The 16,333-nt window shown below is 39.4% G+C and overlaps 1 protein-coding gene across 1 annotated transcript in view; it reads right to left on the reverse strand.

The window, feature by feature from the left end:
• Positions 1–16,333, reverse strand: part of RPH3A (rabphilin 3A) — a 507,416-nt gene that overhangs the window by 410,411 nt on the left and 80,672 nt on the right. Inside the window, exon 2 of the mRNA XM_069754762.1 lies at positions 2,017–2,106. Within this exon, the coding sequence (XP_069610863.1) occupies positions 2,017–2,093 (77 nt within the window). The 5' untranslated portion in view covers positions 2,094–2,106. The remainder of the gene's footprint in view (positions 1–2,016; positions 2,107–16,333) is intronic.

Genomic DNA, 16,333 nt, shown 5'->3' on the forward strand with positions numbered 1-16,333 from the left:
TCAACCTTAATAACTATGTAACTATGTACATTGAGGTATGATGATGCCTTTACAGGTTCTTGGCCTCCGCTGTGTTCCTGGGCAGGCATGACCCTCCTAAGTCCGAGAATTAGTGGCCAAGGTACAAGTGCAAATGATCTGTCAGTCTGCTAGGAGAGGGTGCTGCTAGTTTTGTAATACAGCAGAAGCTGAGAAGCTGTAAGTGCATCATCACACCTCAGTGCACTTCCAGAATGCAATGAAGCGCCACTTTAGAGTCAAAGGATTCAATTGGTCTATTTTATAAAAATGTCAACAGAATTATATCAATGGTTTGGAGAATAAAAGATTAACAGGTCTCCATTAAATTAAAAATATTTCCAAACCAAAATGCCCCTTGATTTTCAGCATTAATTTCATGCACAAATGCTTAATGTTTATTTAATTTAATAATATATGAATCAAATCATGTATAACATGAAGATACCCACCATCCTTTAGCCATTGCTTGCCTCGGTCCTGCTCTAGCAGACATACAGTAGACATTCTCTTAATATACGTGTTTTATACAAGAAAATGTATTTCAGGAACAAAATGTGGCTTGTGTAATTTTTTCATTTTTATTTTACAAGACCTAATTGTGTTTTTCTAATTTCTTAAAAAGGGGTTTTATGGGGAAAAAAAAGGGTTCTGAAATTGTTTACATACATGCGTCTCCGCGTTGAGATCAAGCTTGACTGCTGCACTTGGAATTAACGGCTAGGTTTTCATTGCGCTGGATATGCTATCTGAGATCACTACGCTGGGTCTCTTGCTCTACATGTAGGCCGTTTATATATTGTAGGATATACATCATATTCTTTTAGCAGGATTGACCAGAGAAATCATGGTTCTCGGCTCTAGTACTTGTGGGGGGGGGGGAGGGGATCCCAAGTGTGAGACCATCCACTGTATGGCAACCATGTGACAACCCCTTAAATGCCAAGAATAATATTAAAGATATACTGTGTAAATGCATACATAAAGTAGGAATATAGTGTCGTAAACACTGCTTTATTTATATTGTGTTCTCCTGTGAAGAATATCCACTGTGTTTAGCTAATGAGCTGCAAGTGCAGTGGGATGTACGCTGCACTTACAGCTCTCATGCTTCTTTGCCTTTTGCCCACCTACTGCCTGCCTCCTGTCTGTGACAGGTCACTGAAACATGAGAGACAGGAGGCAGGCGGGGAAAAGTTAGAGAAGCAGGAGAGCTGTAAGTGCAGAACACACCCCTACTGCAATTAGTACTAATGTAGTCAGCCTTTATATTTATGCCATTATTTAAGAGGTATAAAGTCCCGATGACAGATTCTTAAAGTGCAGAATCACAGCATCTCTGCATTAAAAATGTCTGCTTTAAATCTGAACCAAAACCACATTTTAATAAAAAGGGAAAATGCATTAAGAAAACGCAATAATCAGAGCAAATTGCTGTTGTGTATTTTAGTTCAGACACCTGTAGAAAAGCAGCAGTTTTGCATGGAAACATGGTCTCGTTCATTGCTCAGGATTTGATTTAGGAGAACAGATGATATATTTGTTTTCTGATTCGTATTGATCGACTTTCATTTAATATTAATTGCATTCATTATTATTTATGTATTCAGGCATACATAGACTTCACGATCTGTACAAAAGAGCGGAGAGAGAATAAAACGCCTTCCACTAGCCCGATTTTATTTAGTGTTATATTAAAAAAAAAAAAAAAAAAAATAATAATAATAAATATATACATATACATATATACATATACATATATATATAAAGATTTCAAAAATGTTGGTCAGACTATTAATCTTTCAGGATTATTAGGTGAAGCTAGATATGTAATTGTTATTTCATATTAGTTTGCATTTTACTTCTGCTTTTGTTGTTTTTTTATATTGATCAAGACATATAATCAAATTGCTCATTAACCATCATCTAAATTCATTATTTCTAATTCTTATCTAAATAATTAATGGAATCCAGAGAAAAATCAAATGAAACACTTACTTGGATCGATGACCCATTTGTCTGTCATTGGGACACGTCCAACGGTTAGAAGAGTTTCCAATCACGGTGTCTGTCATTGTTCCTTAATACCTATTCAATAATAAAGAATAATATGGTCAAAATAATACGTGCAAACAATCAACGGAAAATTTTATTGGTAAAAGAGGAGTTTCTTGTGCAAATAGTAAAAGATCACAACTGCATGTCATGTGTAACAAAAAATGTTAAAGTGAAATGCATGCAATAAAAGACGAACTAAAAACGGCACAAAAGTACAATTTTAACACATTTTAATGTTCAAGTTTCAGTGCTGCTAATTATATCTCAGTGCTGAGAAATACTACTATAGTACTAAGATTTGAGACACAAAAGTTAAAGCTATTATTTCTGAGCTTTAAGCAAAAAAAAGTCTCCAACTACTGTACATTCACATGTTTCACGGATATTGAACAACACTGGTATACATACAGTACAGACCAAAAGTTTGGACACCAACTCATTTAAAGATTTTTCTGTATTTTCATGACTATGAAAATTGTACATTCACACTGAAGGCATCAAAACTATGAATTAACACATGTGGAATTAGATACTTAACAAAAAACAACTGAAATTATGTATTATATTCTAGGTTTTTCAAAGTAGCCACCTTTTGCTTTGATGACTGCTTTGCACACTCTTGGCATTCTCTTGATGAGCTTCAAGATGTAGTCACCGGGAATGGTTTTCACTTCATGGGTGTGCCCTGTCAGGTTTAATAAGTGGGATTTCTTGCCTTATAAATGGGGTTTGGACCATCAGTTGTGTTGTGCAGAAGTCTGGTGGATACACAGCTGATAGTCCTACTGAATAGACTGTTAGAATTTGTATTATGGCAAGAAAAAAGCAGCTAAGTAAAGAAAAACTAGTGGCCATCATTACATGAAGAAATGAAGAAAAATTGGGAAAACTTTGAAAGTGTCCCCAAGTGCAGTGGCAAAAACCATCAAGTGCTACAAAGAAACTGGCTCACATGAGGACCGCCCCAGGAAAGGAAGACCAAGAGTCACCTCTGCTTCTGATGATAAGTTTATCTGAGACACCAGCCTCAGAAATTGCAGGTTAACAGCAGGTCAGATTAGAGACCAGGTTAATGCCACACAGAGTTCTAGCAGTAGACACATCTCTACAACAACTGTTAAGAGGAGACTTTGTGCAGCAGGCCTTCATGGTAAAATAGATGCTAGGAAAACACTGCTAAGGACAGGCAACAAGCAGAAAAGACTTGTTTGGGTTAAAGAACACAAGGAATGGACATTAAACCAGTGGAAATCTGTGCTTTGGTCTGAGGAGTCCAAATTTGTGATTTTTGGTTCCAACCACCGTGTCTTTGTATGACGCAGAAAAGGTGAACGGATGGACTCTACATGCCTGGTTCCCACCGTGAAGCATGGAGGAGGAGGTGTGATGGTGTGTGGGTGCTTTGCTGGTGACACTGTTGGGGATTTATTCAAAATTGAAGGCATACTGAACCAGCATGGCTACCACAGCATCTTCCAGTGACATGCTATTCCATCCGGTTTGCGTTTAGTTGGACCATCATTTATTTTTCAACAGGACAAATGACCCCAAAGACACCTCCAGGCTATGTAAGGGCTATTTGACCAAGAAGGAGAGTGATGAGGTGCTATGCCAGATGACCTGGCCTCCACAGTCACCAGACCTAAACCCAATAGAAATGGTTTGGGGTGAGCTGGACCGCAGAGTGAAGGCAAAAGGGCCAGCAAGTGCTAAGCATCTCTGGGAAGCTCTTCACCTCTTGAAGCTCATCAAAAGAATGCCAAGAGTGTGCAAAGCAGTGATCAAAGCAAAAGGTGGCTACTTTCACACTTTTTTGCTATGTCTTATATTCTAGGTTCTTGAAAAAGCTAAAATTATGTATATAATTCCACATGTGTTAATTCATAGTTTTGATGCCTTCAGTGTGAATGTACAATTTTCATAGTCATGAAAATACATAAAAATCTTTAAATGAGAAGGTGTGTCAAATCTTTTGGTCTGTACTGTTTAACAAGTGACAAGATGCTCCTTTGTGGTCATTCATTTCCATACATTAGCAATATTAGGCCAGAGTCACACTTGTAAATTCAATGCGAGAAACTTGTGCGAGTCTCATGCCTCAATACCCAGCACTGCCGCCGTCACTCGGGACCAGAGTGTGCAGCTGCATAGAAATACATGCAGCCATACGCTCCGGTCCCGAGTGCCGGAGGCAGTGACGGGACTTGATGCGTGAGTTTCTCGCATTGAACTCGCAAGTGTGATTCCATCCTTAGACAAAGAAAAGATAATCATACCAAGAAAGTAACCCAAAATATGTAATTGTTACATCTCACACATACTTGCTATAGAGTTTTTCTATAGAAACTAGTTATTTTTCCCCTTCATGGTCCATTCATCATAGCATGTAATACTACAGAGATATTGTCCTTTAAAAGCATGGTTTCTACACTCTCAAAAGGGACAAGAGCAGCAGCAGAAATAGTTCCTAAAGGTCCATAAAATGGACTAGTGGAAACTGTTTTCCATACAAGGTCTGTGAATTTGACAATTTTCTAAGCATGAGACAGATTGTTGCATATTTTCCGCTTTTGTTGCAGGACAGCTACAAAAATTGTGTATTTTGTCACGAAATATATTTAGGGTCTGTTCCATTATAGGGCATGGCTTTCCTTAAATTGTGATGTATTTGGTCTGGAGTGGAAACAGAGAAGACTTCTCTATACAGGACAAGTGTGGACCTCAATATCAGCTTAATTAGGAGCCACCATATAGATAAGTTGTCATTACGATCTTTATCCTGGTATGGGTCGCGATAGAGCTCGAGCTGCAGGGCACTGTTAGTGAGGAGCATTATATGTGATTGGAAGTTATTGGGCAGCGGTTTAGGAATTAAGCACTGAATACTGTATAATGTTGGGAACATCCAAAAAAGTGACTAGTGACTGATTAAGTATTCACTTATTCTTGATACGTTTCTGAGTATGGTGTGACCGATTTATATTAGAGTTATTTAAATTACGGAAGTACCGGTAATTTTATACAGTCAATTTCATATAGCCACTAGCATTTAATGACTTATTATAAAGCATTAATATAAGCCAGAAACAATTCTTTGGGAAAATAAGGACAAAATGATCGCGCGTTTAAGGGTATGTGCACACGTTGAGTATTTGATGCAGAAATTTCTGTATCATTTCTGCATCTCTTGGTAGGAAAAAACGCCGAGAAAAAAATGTGCATTTTTTCCTTGCGTTTTTGTTGCGGATTTTTCCACTCCTTACTATGGGTGAAGTCTGCTGCAAAACCGCTGAAGGAATTGACATGCTGCAGATTTAAATCTGTACCAAATCCGCAAGTCATAAATAAGCAACATGTGCATGAGACCTCAGGATTCTCATTCACTTTGATAGAATCAGGAAATCCTTCAGGTTTTGTGACACATCTGTACTGAAAAACACATAAAAAAAATCTAACTAATCATACAGTTACTAATCACTTAATTGTCAACCTAAATCCTGTATATCTCCATCATTGGTTGTTTCATTATCAAACATTTATGTAAAAATAGAAAAATAATGTTCACGCATCTGTGATGCTTTCATTTCAATATCGGCCTATATCAAAACACTAAACTTCCCTGGATACGGTTTTCCCTGTTTCATGCTTCTACTCTGCTATATAATAAACATGTAATATAAAATAATGATTTATTTCCCCTTTTAATATCTACCGGTACTTTTAGATAAATTAATTCATAGTTCATTTTCTACGGTTTGCTGTTGATTAGTTATTTGTAGTTTGTCTTTATACCCAATATCTTCTTGCCATATCTTATAGGAGTTGTGCCCTACAATACAATCCCTAATGGCAAGTTGATGACTATATTGTGTCTTGTTTTAGGCTAAGGAAATGTTCAAAGTGACTTTTCTCCTCCTAGTACACTTTGGATGCACCTATAGACAGACTAAGCTTTTCTGATACTGTAGCAATTTCAGGCTAAGCAACCTAATATACCCTTTGGGCTCCCTATAATGTTAAACATACACAGATTTTGTTAATTTTAGTAAATTCCTCAAAAATAGTAATAAAGCAACATCATGTTAGCTGTTGAGGCCACAACAGAGGAATCCTGTTCCATACAATGGTTTAGCCCCTTGGGCGATGCTTGGAGTTTTCCATTACTAGAAATCACATGCAACATTCTACACACACTGACAGCCATCGATTTTCAATGGCCTTTTGATTGGTTATGTCAGATTTCTAGTAGCAGAAATCTTCGAATAGAGCTAAAGTGATTTATGCAATCGATAGATCAGTGGCGGGCTAAGACCACAGACAGGTCTCATTTTTGGATGACGCAAGATTAATTATTTGACTATTTTCCCTTTATTATGAATACACACTTTGTACAGATTTGTTTTAACTGACATAAATGGCTACTTTTCTCTGTAGATCAGAAAAATAAAATCCTAATTAGAGTCACTAGAGTTGAATGTTGAAACAACACGTGCAAACTTCAAAAGGGACAAATACATCTATATTTGAATTAACCCCCTACTATTTCTGCATCTGTTGCTAGGTGGTTTTGCATGTTCATTGAGGACAACATAGGGCGACACAAACGCAGTTCGGTTAAGTGATTGCTAGGACCTGTCCTGCTGTCCTGGAAAGGAGCGTCTAGGTTAATACTGATTACTTTTAATCTAACTAGCTAATTGCTGTGATCTTTGGATGGGGACACACCATTTAAACCTTCTGCAGCCTCCTTTGCAGTCTTGCCAGTTATAAGTTGTTCTTACCCTCCTCTGTTCTGTTTAGTCCTATATCCTGAACCTCTTGGTGTTTTGTTCCTGAATCTTAACTAATTTTTCTGAATAGCCCACTCACTATCTTGCGATTCTGTACCTGACTGACCTCTTGGTTTACACTTGGCATCATGAAAATTCTCAGCCTTACCACGGACGCAACACAGGGGGCACTGTGCTAGTCCAGATCCCTGTACATGGGTTAAAGGTTCCCCTAGGAATTGCTAAATGGAGTGGTTCAGGCAAAACCTTTCCATGAAAACCCTATTAAGAGGTGTAAGGTTTCAACCTACAGTGCACAGCTAAACCTATACAGGAAAACCTTAAAAGGATTGCCTGCTACTAGGACACCCCCTTCATGATCAAAATGTTTTCCACCATAAAATAATAAAGCTTCTACTCACCTTCCGTGCTGGCACGGTTCCCATGGTGTCGGCACTCAGTCACCCGGGACTCCCAAGTGGTTGTTGTGACACGTGATGCTGGTGCCCAATCAGTGTTGGCATCACTGTCTCCACCTTCGGACAAATCGAACATGAAGAGGAAGTCCAGGCTGCAGCTAATCTCAAACCTGCTTAATTCTGTAGGAGGCGGGGACAGTGACCCAGTGTCATATGAACCGCAAAGGAGCCCCAGTAGATGGAGTGCCAACACCATTGGAACTGCACCAACTGAGTAGGAGAGTGTATGCTTTATTATTTTATGGGGGCCAAGCAAGGGGGCAAGGGGTATGAGAAGAAGTTGACCAAGTAGTGGACAACTTCCTTTTAATTTGTTAATTACATCAGCAAAAAAATTAAAGAACTACTCTATTCGCACTGTGCCAGAGAATTTACTGATATATATACAGTTAGGTCCATAAATCTATTTTGACAGTAACTGAATCTTCATGATTTCTGCTCTGCATGCCACTATTTTGGGATTTAAAATTAAACAAATTAAAGGGGTAGATAAAAAATATTCTGTAAAGCATTAAGGAATTGCAACCATTTTTCCACAAAGCTTCATCATGTCATGGGCTCAAAAGTGACTGGGCAAATTAACTATCAAATAAAAAGGTTTTTTTTTTTATACGTTTGTAGAGAATCCTTTGTAGGCAATGATCGCCTGAAGTCTGGAAGCTATAGATGTCATCAAATGATGGATTCCCTCCTGTTTTATGCTTCATCAGGCCTTTACGGCAACTGACTTCAGTTGTTGCTTGTTTGTGGCTCATTCTTCCTTAAATTTTATCTTAAGCATGTGAAATGTATACTCACTCAATGGGGTCGAGATCTGATTGACTCAGCCATTGCAGAATACTCTACTTCTTTGCCTTAAACTCCTGAGTTGCTTTTGCAGTATATTTTGGGCCATTGTCCCATCTGCACTGTGAAGTGGTGTCCAATCAACCTTGCTGCATTTGGTTGAATGAGAGCAGAAATTATACTCCTGCACACCTCAGAATTCATCCTGTTGCTTCTGTCCTCAGTCACATCAATAAACACTAGTGACCCAGTTCCATTGAAAGGCATGCATGCCCATGTCATCACACTGGCTCCACCATTTTTTTTTGTTTTTACACAAGGGATGTGATGTGTTTTGGATCATGAGCCGTTCCAAGCCGTCTCCATACTTTCTTCATCCCAACATTCTGGTACAGGTTGATCTTAGTTTCATCTGTCCAAAGAACACTTTTCCAGAACTGGGCTGGCTTCTTTGGATGCTTTTTGGCACAGTCCAATCTGGCCATTCTATTTTTAAGGCTGACTAATGGTTTGTACCTTGTTGTGACATTCTGTATTTGTGATTATGAATATTTCTCTTTATGGTGGACTTATATACTGAAACACCTACTTCCTGGAAAGAGTTTATCGCTAAGCTGGATATTGTGAAGGAATTTTTCTTCACTATATAAAAAAAAAAAAAATTATGCGATCATCCACCACTGTTGTCGACCGTGGACATCCAGGCCTTTTTGGAGTTTCCAAGCTCACCAGTGTGCTTTTTTTTTTTTTTTGCAAACTGTTGGTTTGGCCACTCCTAACATTTCTCCTAGCTCTCTGATGGATTTCTTTTAAATGCAAATGCCACATCTGGAATCAGATCCAGACCTTTTACCTATTTAATTGATGATAATTCTTAAAGGAATAGCCTATGCAGCTTATTAAAAGCTTTTGAGATAATGGTCTAATTACTTTTGGTCCCTTGAAAAGGAGACAGCTATATATTCAAGGGCTCCAAGTCCTATACCGTTATTGCAATTAGGATGCCAATAACCTCAAATTAAAAGCTGAAAATCTGCACTTTAGGCCCATAATAATTTTAGAACTGTATCTTGAATATGTTTTGATAGCTAAAAATGCCATAACTTGCGTCACTGTCGAAGTATTTCTGATCCTAACCATAGATATGATCATTTATTCAACACCAATTAAAAATGTGTTTTGTTAGCAAACAAACTTACTGCTGTTTGCACTAAATAAATTAATCAAAAAATTAAATTATATAGTAAGTGGTTTCTCTAAACTTAACACAAACTTCCACTTTTAATGACTACTACAGTCTCACAATTATTCAAGATCATGAGTAGAATCCCTCATAAAGCCATGTTCCCAGACAGTATAAACCAGGGGTTGACATACCGTTGGAGCAACCTGTGCAGCCACACAAGAGTGCAGGAGGTAAGGGAGCAATTTTCACCTGCAAACCACCAAGCAGCTTCTGACACACACACACACACACACACACACACACACACACACACACACACACACATTTTTGGACTGCAAATGCCCCACAATGTTTTTGCACAGGGAACCTCTTCTGTTTGCATTCATTCCAGATGTGAAAGCTGCATTAAAAAAAAATAAAAATAAAAATCGACTGGATTTAACAGTAGAAGCAAAGTGGATATTGCATAAAAATGTATGCCAACTGTGGACTTAAAGAAACAGTTGAACTGTGCATTTATTTGTGCATATTCCCCTTTTAAGCTTCTGGGGGGAAGGGGGAAGGGGAGGAGCCTGAAACAAAACGTGGAAAAAAGATGCAATTCTTAAGTATTGAAACACAGCTGTTCTGCATAAAAAACAAAAAACAAAAGATGCATAAAATCTGCACTAAATACACACATAGGCTGAAGATGCAGCAAAAAAAAGCAAAAATGCAAATAAGAATGGATTGCATCTTTCTCTCTTTCTGTGTCAGTGTTTGGTCTTTACAATTGGGATTTGCTCATCTCTAATCAAATACTTGGACTGAATAGGAGTTTGTAAGACTGGCATTTCATTGCATTTTTTTTTATATGTGGCCAAGTCAAGAGAATATCACAAAAAAAAAAATACAGCAAAGGCTTGAACGCTCCTAGAGATATTGTTAATCGCGTAGTTCAAAGGGGCAATTCGTCAAAGTGTTTTCATCAGAAAACTGGCATAAAACACTTGAAAAGTCATACTTTTTTGTGAGTTGAGCAAAAATGCAGTAACTTTTAGCATTTTCACGTCAATTTGAAGAAGCTCCGTCAAAATGGTAACTGCAAAGTACCTTCAGAAAGATTTGGTGGTAATAGGCACTAATATTTCGATTTTCACACAAAGGCACATACTAAACTCTGAAAGTTTACATGTCTGGACTCCAAGACATACAACAGTCTTGACCCAAAAGTACATGAAAAGTCAACTTCAGTATGCTCAACTGGAATTTTTCAGGCCCGCTGATCAGTAGTACTCTAAATAAAGAGGTCTAAAAATGAAATTTACCATAAAAAGAACACACTGCCTACAGAGAAGCATGGTAGGGCCCTGCTCATTGATGCTTGGTGACAGTTTTGTTCCTCTGGCACTGGGAAACTGCAGCATGCGGAGGTTAATATGAATTCAATAGAGCATCAGGAATTCCTAGGATAATAAATTATCCCCGCTTTTAGGAAGCTGGAGCTTGGCCATCATTAGACCCTCCAACAAGACAAAGAACCCAATCATACCTCAACACGCACCAAAGCTTGGTATCTGCAGAATCTTTCAGGACTTCTTGAGTGGCCATCACCATCATGACCCCCATAGCAAATGTTCCGTGAAATTTGAAGAAGGTGGTTACAGCGCACACATGCAAGTATATTAGTGACCCAGAGGCAATTGCCCAAGCGAAATGAGCCAAGATTCCTCATGAACACTGTAAGAAGCTATTGTCTGGATATGCATCACTTAGTTAGAGATTTTTTGAGTTTTATGACCTGCTATTAAAAGGGAATTATGCTAGCATGAATTAGGTAAAAAATAGACCCTGAATCCAACAATGTTTCACTCAGTTTACTGGGTGCAGCGATTCTGACAAGGAATTTTTAGATTTGGCATGAAGCAGAACTGATAATGTTAACCCTGCTCACACTAGGCTCCCTACAAACATACAAACACCGAAGAAAACATCCTTCACACAGGGCCAATAAAATCCATATATACTATATTAATAAATGATTTAAAAAATGGTAAGCAGTGACAGGTAAAAAACCATAGCACAGGTAAAGAGGTGGGCTAACCAGGGAAACAAACTCCAAATATAGTGGCAACTTATATCATAATGCAAAACATAACAAATAATTGTGCCAGTGACCATGTACAAACATGCAAATAAATAAATCAAAGTAAATACAGGTGTATATTGTAATAATCAATAATTACCTAAGGAGCGCTCATGGAGACCCACCACACCCGACGCGCGTTTCGTTTTTTAAATCATTTATTAATAAAGTATATATGGATTTTATTGGCCCTGTGTGAAGGATGTTTTCTTCGGTGTTTGTAGCCGTTTATTCCCTTCATAGTATATATAAAGGATACATATAGGTGTTTTCCCTACAAACATAGCTATGTACCCTGAACTGCTTATCACAGAAAGTGGCGGAGTATGACCAGGAGGCAAGACTGCTCTCTCTGAGCAATGATCAAATCCTGCTGCTAAAACAAACATTGCAAAATTAAGTGGATAAGAGTAAGTATTGAAATCTGTGTTTTAACCCCAACAGCATGCGGTCTTCAGATTGCAAAGCAAACACCTGCCGATAGTTTCCCTTTAAAGAAATAAAGACACTTATGATGGGATTGAATAATTGAAATATTACAGAGGTGGTAAGTACAAGTGGCACTTTGTGTTGAATTTAGAGTAGTCACTTGTTATATTAGTTGTGTTAAGCTATTTAAATTGTTCTTGTTGCACTAGTATATTGCAAACAGCAGTATGCACATTCAGCTGAAGCGTAGTGTGCCGTAGGTGTCTGTGCTCTGCAATACATGCTAGCTCCTACTCTCTGGCCTCCCCTCTAGCACCACTCCAATTCATCCTACTCTCTGCTGCCCGACTAATCTACCTGTCTCCCTGCTATTCTCCAGCCTCTCCCTTATGCCAGGCCCTTCACTGACTTCCTATCACCCAGAGACTCCAGTTCACAACCCTTAAGGTACCGTCACACAGTGGCACTTTGGTCGCTAGGATGGCACGATCCGTGACGTTCCAGCGACATCGTTACGATCTCGCTGTGTCTGACACGCTACTGCGATCATGGACCCCGCTGAGAATCGTACGTCGAAGCAGATCGTTTGAAACTTTCTTTCGTCGCTGGATCTCCCGCTGACATCGCTGAATCGGCGTGTGTGACGCCGATTCAGCAATGTCTTCACTGGTAACCAGGGTAAACATCGGGTTACTAAGCGCAGGGCCGCGCTTATTAACCCGATGTTTACCCTGGTTACCAGCGTAAACGTTAAAAAAACAAACACTACATACTTGCCTTCAGCTGTCTGTCCCCGGCGCTGTGACTCCTCCTGCATCCTGTGTCAGCACCGGCCAGCCGGAAAGCACAGCGGTGACGTCACTGCTCTGCTTTCCGGCTGACCGGCGCTGACATTGCAGAGGAAAGCAGAGCGCCGGAGGACAGACAGCTGAAGGTAAGTATGTAGTGTTTGTTTTTTTAACGTTTACGCTGGTAACCAGGGTAAACATCGGGTTACTAAGGGCGGCCCTGCACTTAGTAACCCAATGTTTACCCTGGTTACCGGGGACCTCGGGATCGTTGGTCGCTGGAGAGCTGTCTGTGTGACAGCTCTCCAGCGACCAAACAGCGACGCTGCAGCGATCGACATCATTGTCGGTATCGCTGCAGCGTCGCTTAGTGTGACGGTACCCTTACAATAACATACAAAGCCATCCACAACCTGTCTCCTCCATACATCTGTGACATGGTCTCCCGGTACCTACCTACACAACCTCCGATTCCCTCAAGATCTCCTGCTCTACTCCTCTCTCATCTCTTCTTCCCACAACCGCATCAAAGACTTCTCCCGTGCTTCCCCCATACTCTGGAACTCTCTACCACAACACATAAGACTCTCGCCTACCATAGAAACCTTCAAAAAGAACCTGAAGAACCACCTCTTCCGACAAGCCTACAGCCTGCAGTGATCCTCCACCTACTGAACCGCCGCACAACCAGCTCTACCCTCTCCTAGTGTATCCTCACCCATCCCCTGCAGACTGTGAGCCTTTGTGGGCAGGGTTCTCTCTCCTTATGTACCTGTGTGCCTTGTTTTTTGCTCATGTTTAATTGTATTTGTCTATATTTGCCCCCTTTTCACATGTAAAGCGCCATGGTATAAATGGCACTATAAAAATGTATATTATTATTATTATTATTATTATTATTAACATGCTACCAGCTAATCAGAGGCCAGCAGCGGATGTCAGTGTGCACATGACTGGTGGCGCATGTCAGTGTGACGTTATGCACTCACATTGCTTGCACGTTGAAGTCAGCAGCCGGTTTCAGAAGAGGAAGCTGTGCAGCAGTGGAGCAGAGAGAAGGCAAGTGGCAAGTAGAATTGTTTATTTTTTTCTATCCATTAAAGAACAGTGGTAGAATGGGAGACATACCAGGATGGGGTCCAGGATAAGGGACATCTATACCAGGAAGGAGTGCAGGATAGATAGATAGATAGACACATACATACATACATACATGTACAATCGGAGACTCCAAGACATACAGGTGCTTCTCACAACATTAGAATATCATCAAAAAGTTAATTTATTTCAGTTCTTCAATACAAAAAAGTGAAACTCATATGGAGCAATTGCAAACAAAGTCATCTATTTCAAGTGTCAATAGGGGGAATTTGACATCTCACTGTTTATACTGTAGAGGACACGGTGGCCCGCACTCACCAGCTGGGGTCTTGTTGAGAATGAGGCTGCATCATCTACTCACCAGTTTAGTGGAGAGAAGCTCCTGCTACACTCAGTCAGTGCCCACATCTGTACTGTAATGTAGTATAATGTGGGAGCTAGCAACCATAAGGAGCTGCATGCTTAGTGGTTACTGTACTTAGCGGTTCTTGCTGCCAAAGCACTGGGGGCTGTAAAGTGCACGCCTTTCGAATCAGTGGCTCCTGTGCCAAGCAGAGGATCTGCATTCAGTTCATGCATCGAAGTAACATAGTTAGCAAGGCCTAAAAAAGACATTTGTCCATCCAGTTCAGCCTATATTCCGTCATAATAAATCTCCAGATCTACGTCCTTCTACAGAACCTAATAACTAAGATACAATATTGTTCTGCTCCAGGAAGACATCCAGGCCTCTCTTGAACCCTTCGACTGAGTTTGCCATCACCACCTCCTCAGGCAAGCAATTCCAGATTCTCACTGCCCTAACAGTAAAGAATCCTCTTCTATGTTGGTGGGAAAACCTTCTCTCTTCCAGACTCAGAGAAAGCCCCCTTGTGCCCGTCACCTTCCTTGGTACAAACAGATCCTCAGCAAGATATTTGTATTTTCCCCTTATATACTTATACATGGTTATTAAATTGTCCCTCAGTCTTTTTTCTAGACTAAATAATCCTATCTTTCTTAATCTCTCTGGGTATTGTGCATGGGGGAGAAGTGTGCATCATCCAATGGCACTGCACCGTGTGGTGCTACACTGATTTGGCTAGCGGAGGTACCTCTACATTGATTTGTCCATTAGACGTTTCTGATGCCTTTGCATTACTACCATTATTTATTTCCAATCCCACTAACTCAGTTACACGAGCATAGATATATTGCAGTCGCTGTCCTGGGACAAGAACTCTGTCCTTAAGTGGATGCATTTTCTATTACAGTTACTGCCGTGGGATGGGATATCTACTAGTCTAAGCATATTAGTCACCTTTACTGATAAAGAAGCTGCTTTGATATACCGCCTGTGCTCTACATCTCCATAATTAAAAAATATCTGACTGCAGTGATTGAGGCTTCTTAACGATATGTAAATCTGTTTTCACATGACAGGAGTTTTTACTTTAATCTACTTCAGCATGTTTCCCTTTTCGCTGATCCCTGCTGTGTAACGCAGCCCACTCTGTATACGTGAGAAGTGTATGATCAGCAGAACTACTTGGCATCCATAGAACATCGAAAATCACATCCAAACTACAGCAGCAATTATGACTACCGCATCCCTTCCTCAGTATTTCTAATACAGCATTAGCCATATGTTAGCATTAAGAAAATTAGCTTATGAGTTGTTGGCTGGTAGGGCTTAATAAAAAAAAAATGATATTCACTCATTAGCATATGCAAATGATGGCTTTACCACAACTGCAGAAATAGAAGCCTATTAGGGTTGCTTCAGTATATCTACCGTTTCCAGACCGTTCTCTTACTAAAATGCTAGTTTATTTTGGCTTAGCGCATCATCCTAACTTCCTAAGTAATCCCATGACTTATTTGCATTCCTAATATAATTTATATTACTACCTAGGACATAGCTGTGCAACAATGGAAATGTGCACTTTTTCACTTTAGTAAGCTTGGTTTTACTTTATCAATAAATAAATCGTACATGTGAAAATAAGAAACTTTACAATCTCTCTGATCAGAGAAATCTGCTACTTTTGTCTCCTGGATTGTTTTTTCATACTCAAAATTCTCAATTCATGAGTTAAACCTGTCTTCAGTAAATCCAGATTTGTCAGTTACTGATTTAGGAGCTGAAGCACATCATTTTCTATGGAGATCTGTAACTGTTTCAGTAGAACTTGCAGCAGAATGTCTGTCCGTCTGTCGCTCCTCCTTCCTATTCTATAGAATTTTAAAAGTACCAACTACTATTTCCAATCTCAGGAATGGGAAAATCTGTCTTCAGTGAATTAAAGTTTCACAGATTTTTTCCCATAATTTAGAAATGAAAGATGAACCTAGGAAGCAAAATCAGCTAATTTCTCCGGTAAGAAAGTTAAAGTTGGTTGTTTTCATTTGTACTATTGATTGAAGTTGAAATGATGGATACTAAATGTTGGTTAAAAAGGTATTTAAATTTAAAGAAGATATTCAAATACAGTCTAGTGATTCCATTATTATAAAGAACAGTAAAGGGAACACTAAATTAGATATAAATCATAACAGTAAGCGGAATATTAACTCATAGCATTTGTATTCTGCAGGATTTCCAGCATTTTTGT

Source organism: Ranitomeya imitator, chromosome 1 (genome assembly GCF_032444005.1).
Source record: "Ranitomeya imitator isolate aRanImi1 chromosome 1, aRanImi1.pri, whole genome shotgun sequence".
Taxonomy (NCBI): Eukaryota; Metazoa; Chordata; class Amphibia; order Anura; family Dendrobatidae; genus Ranitomeya; species Ranitomeya imitator.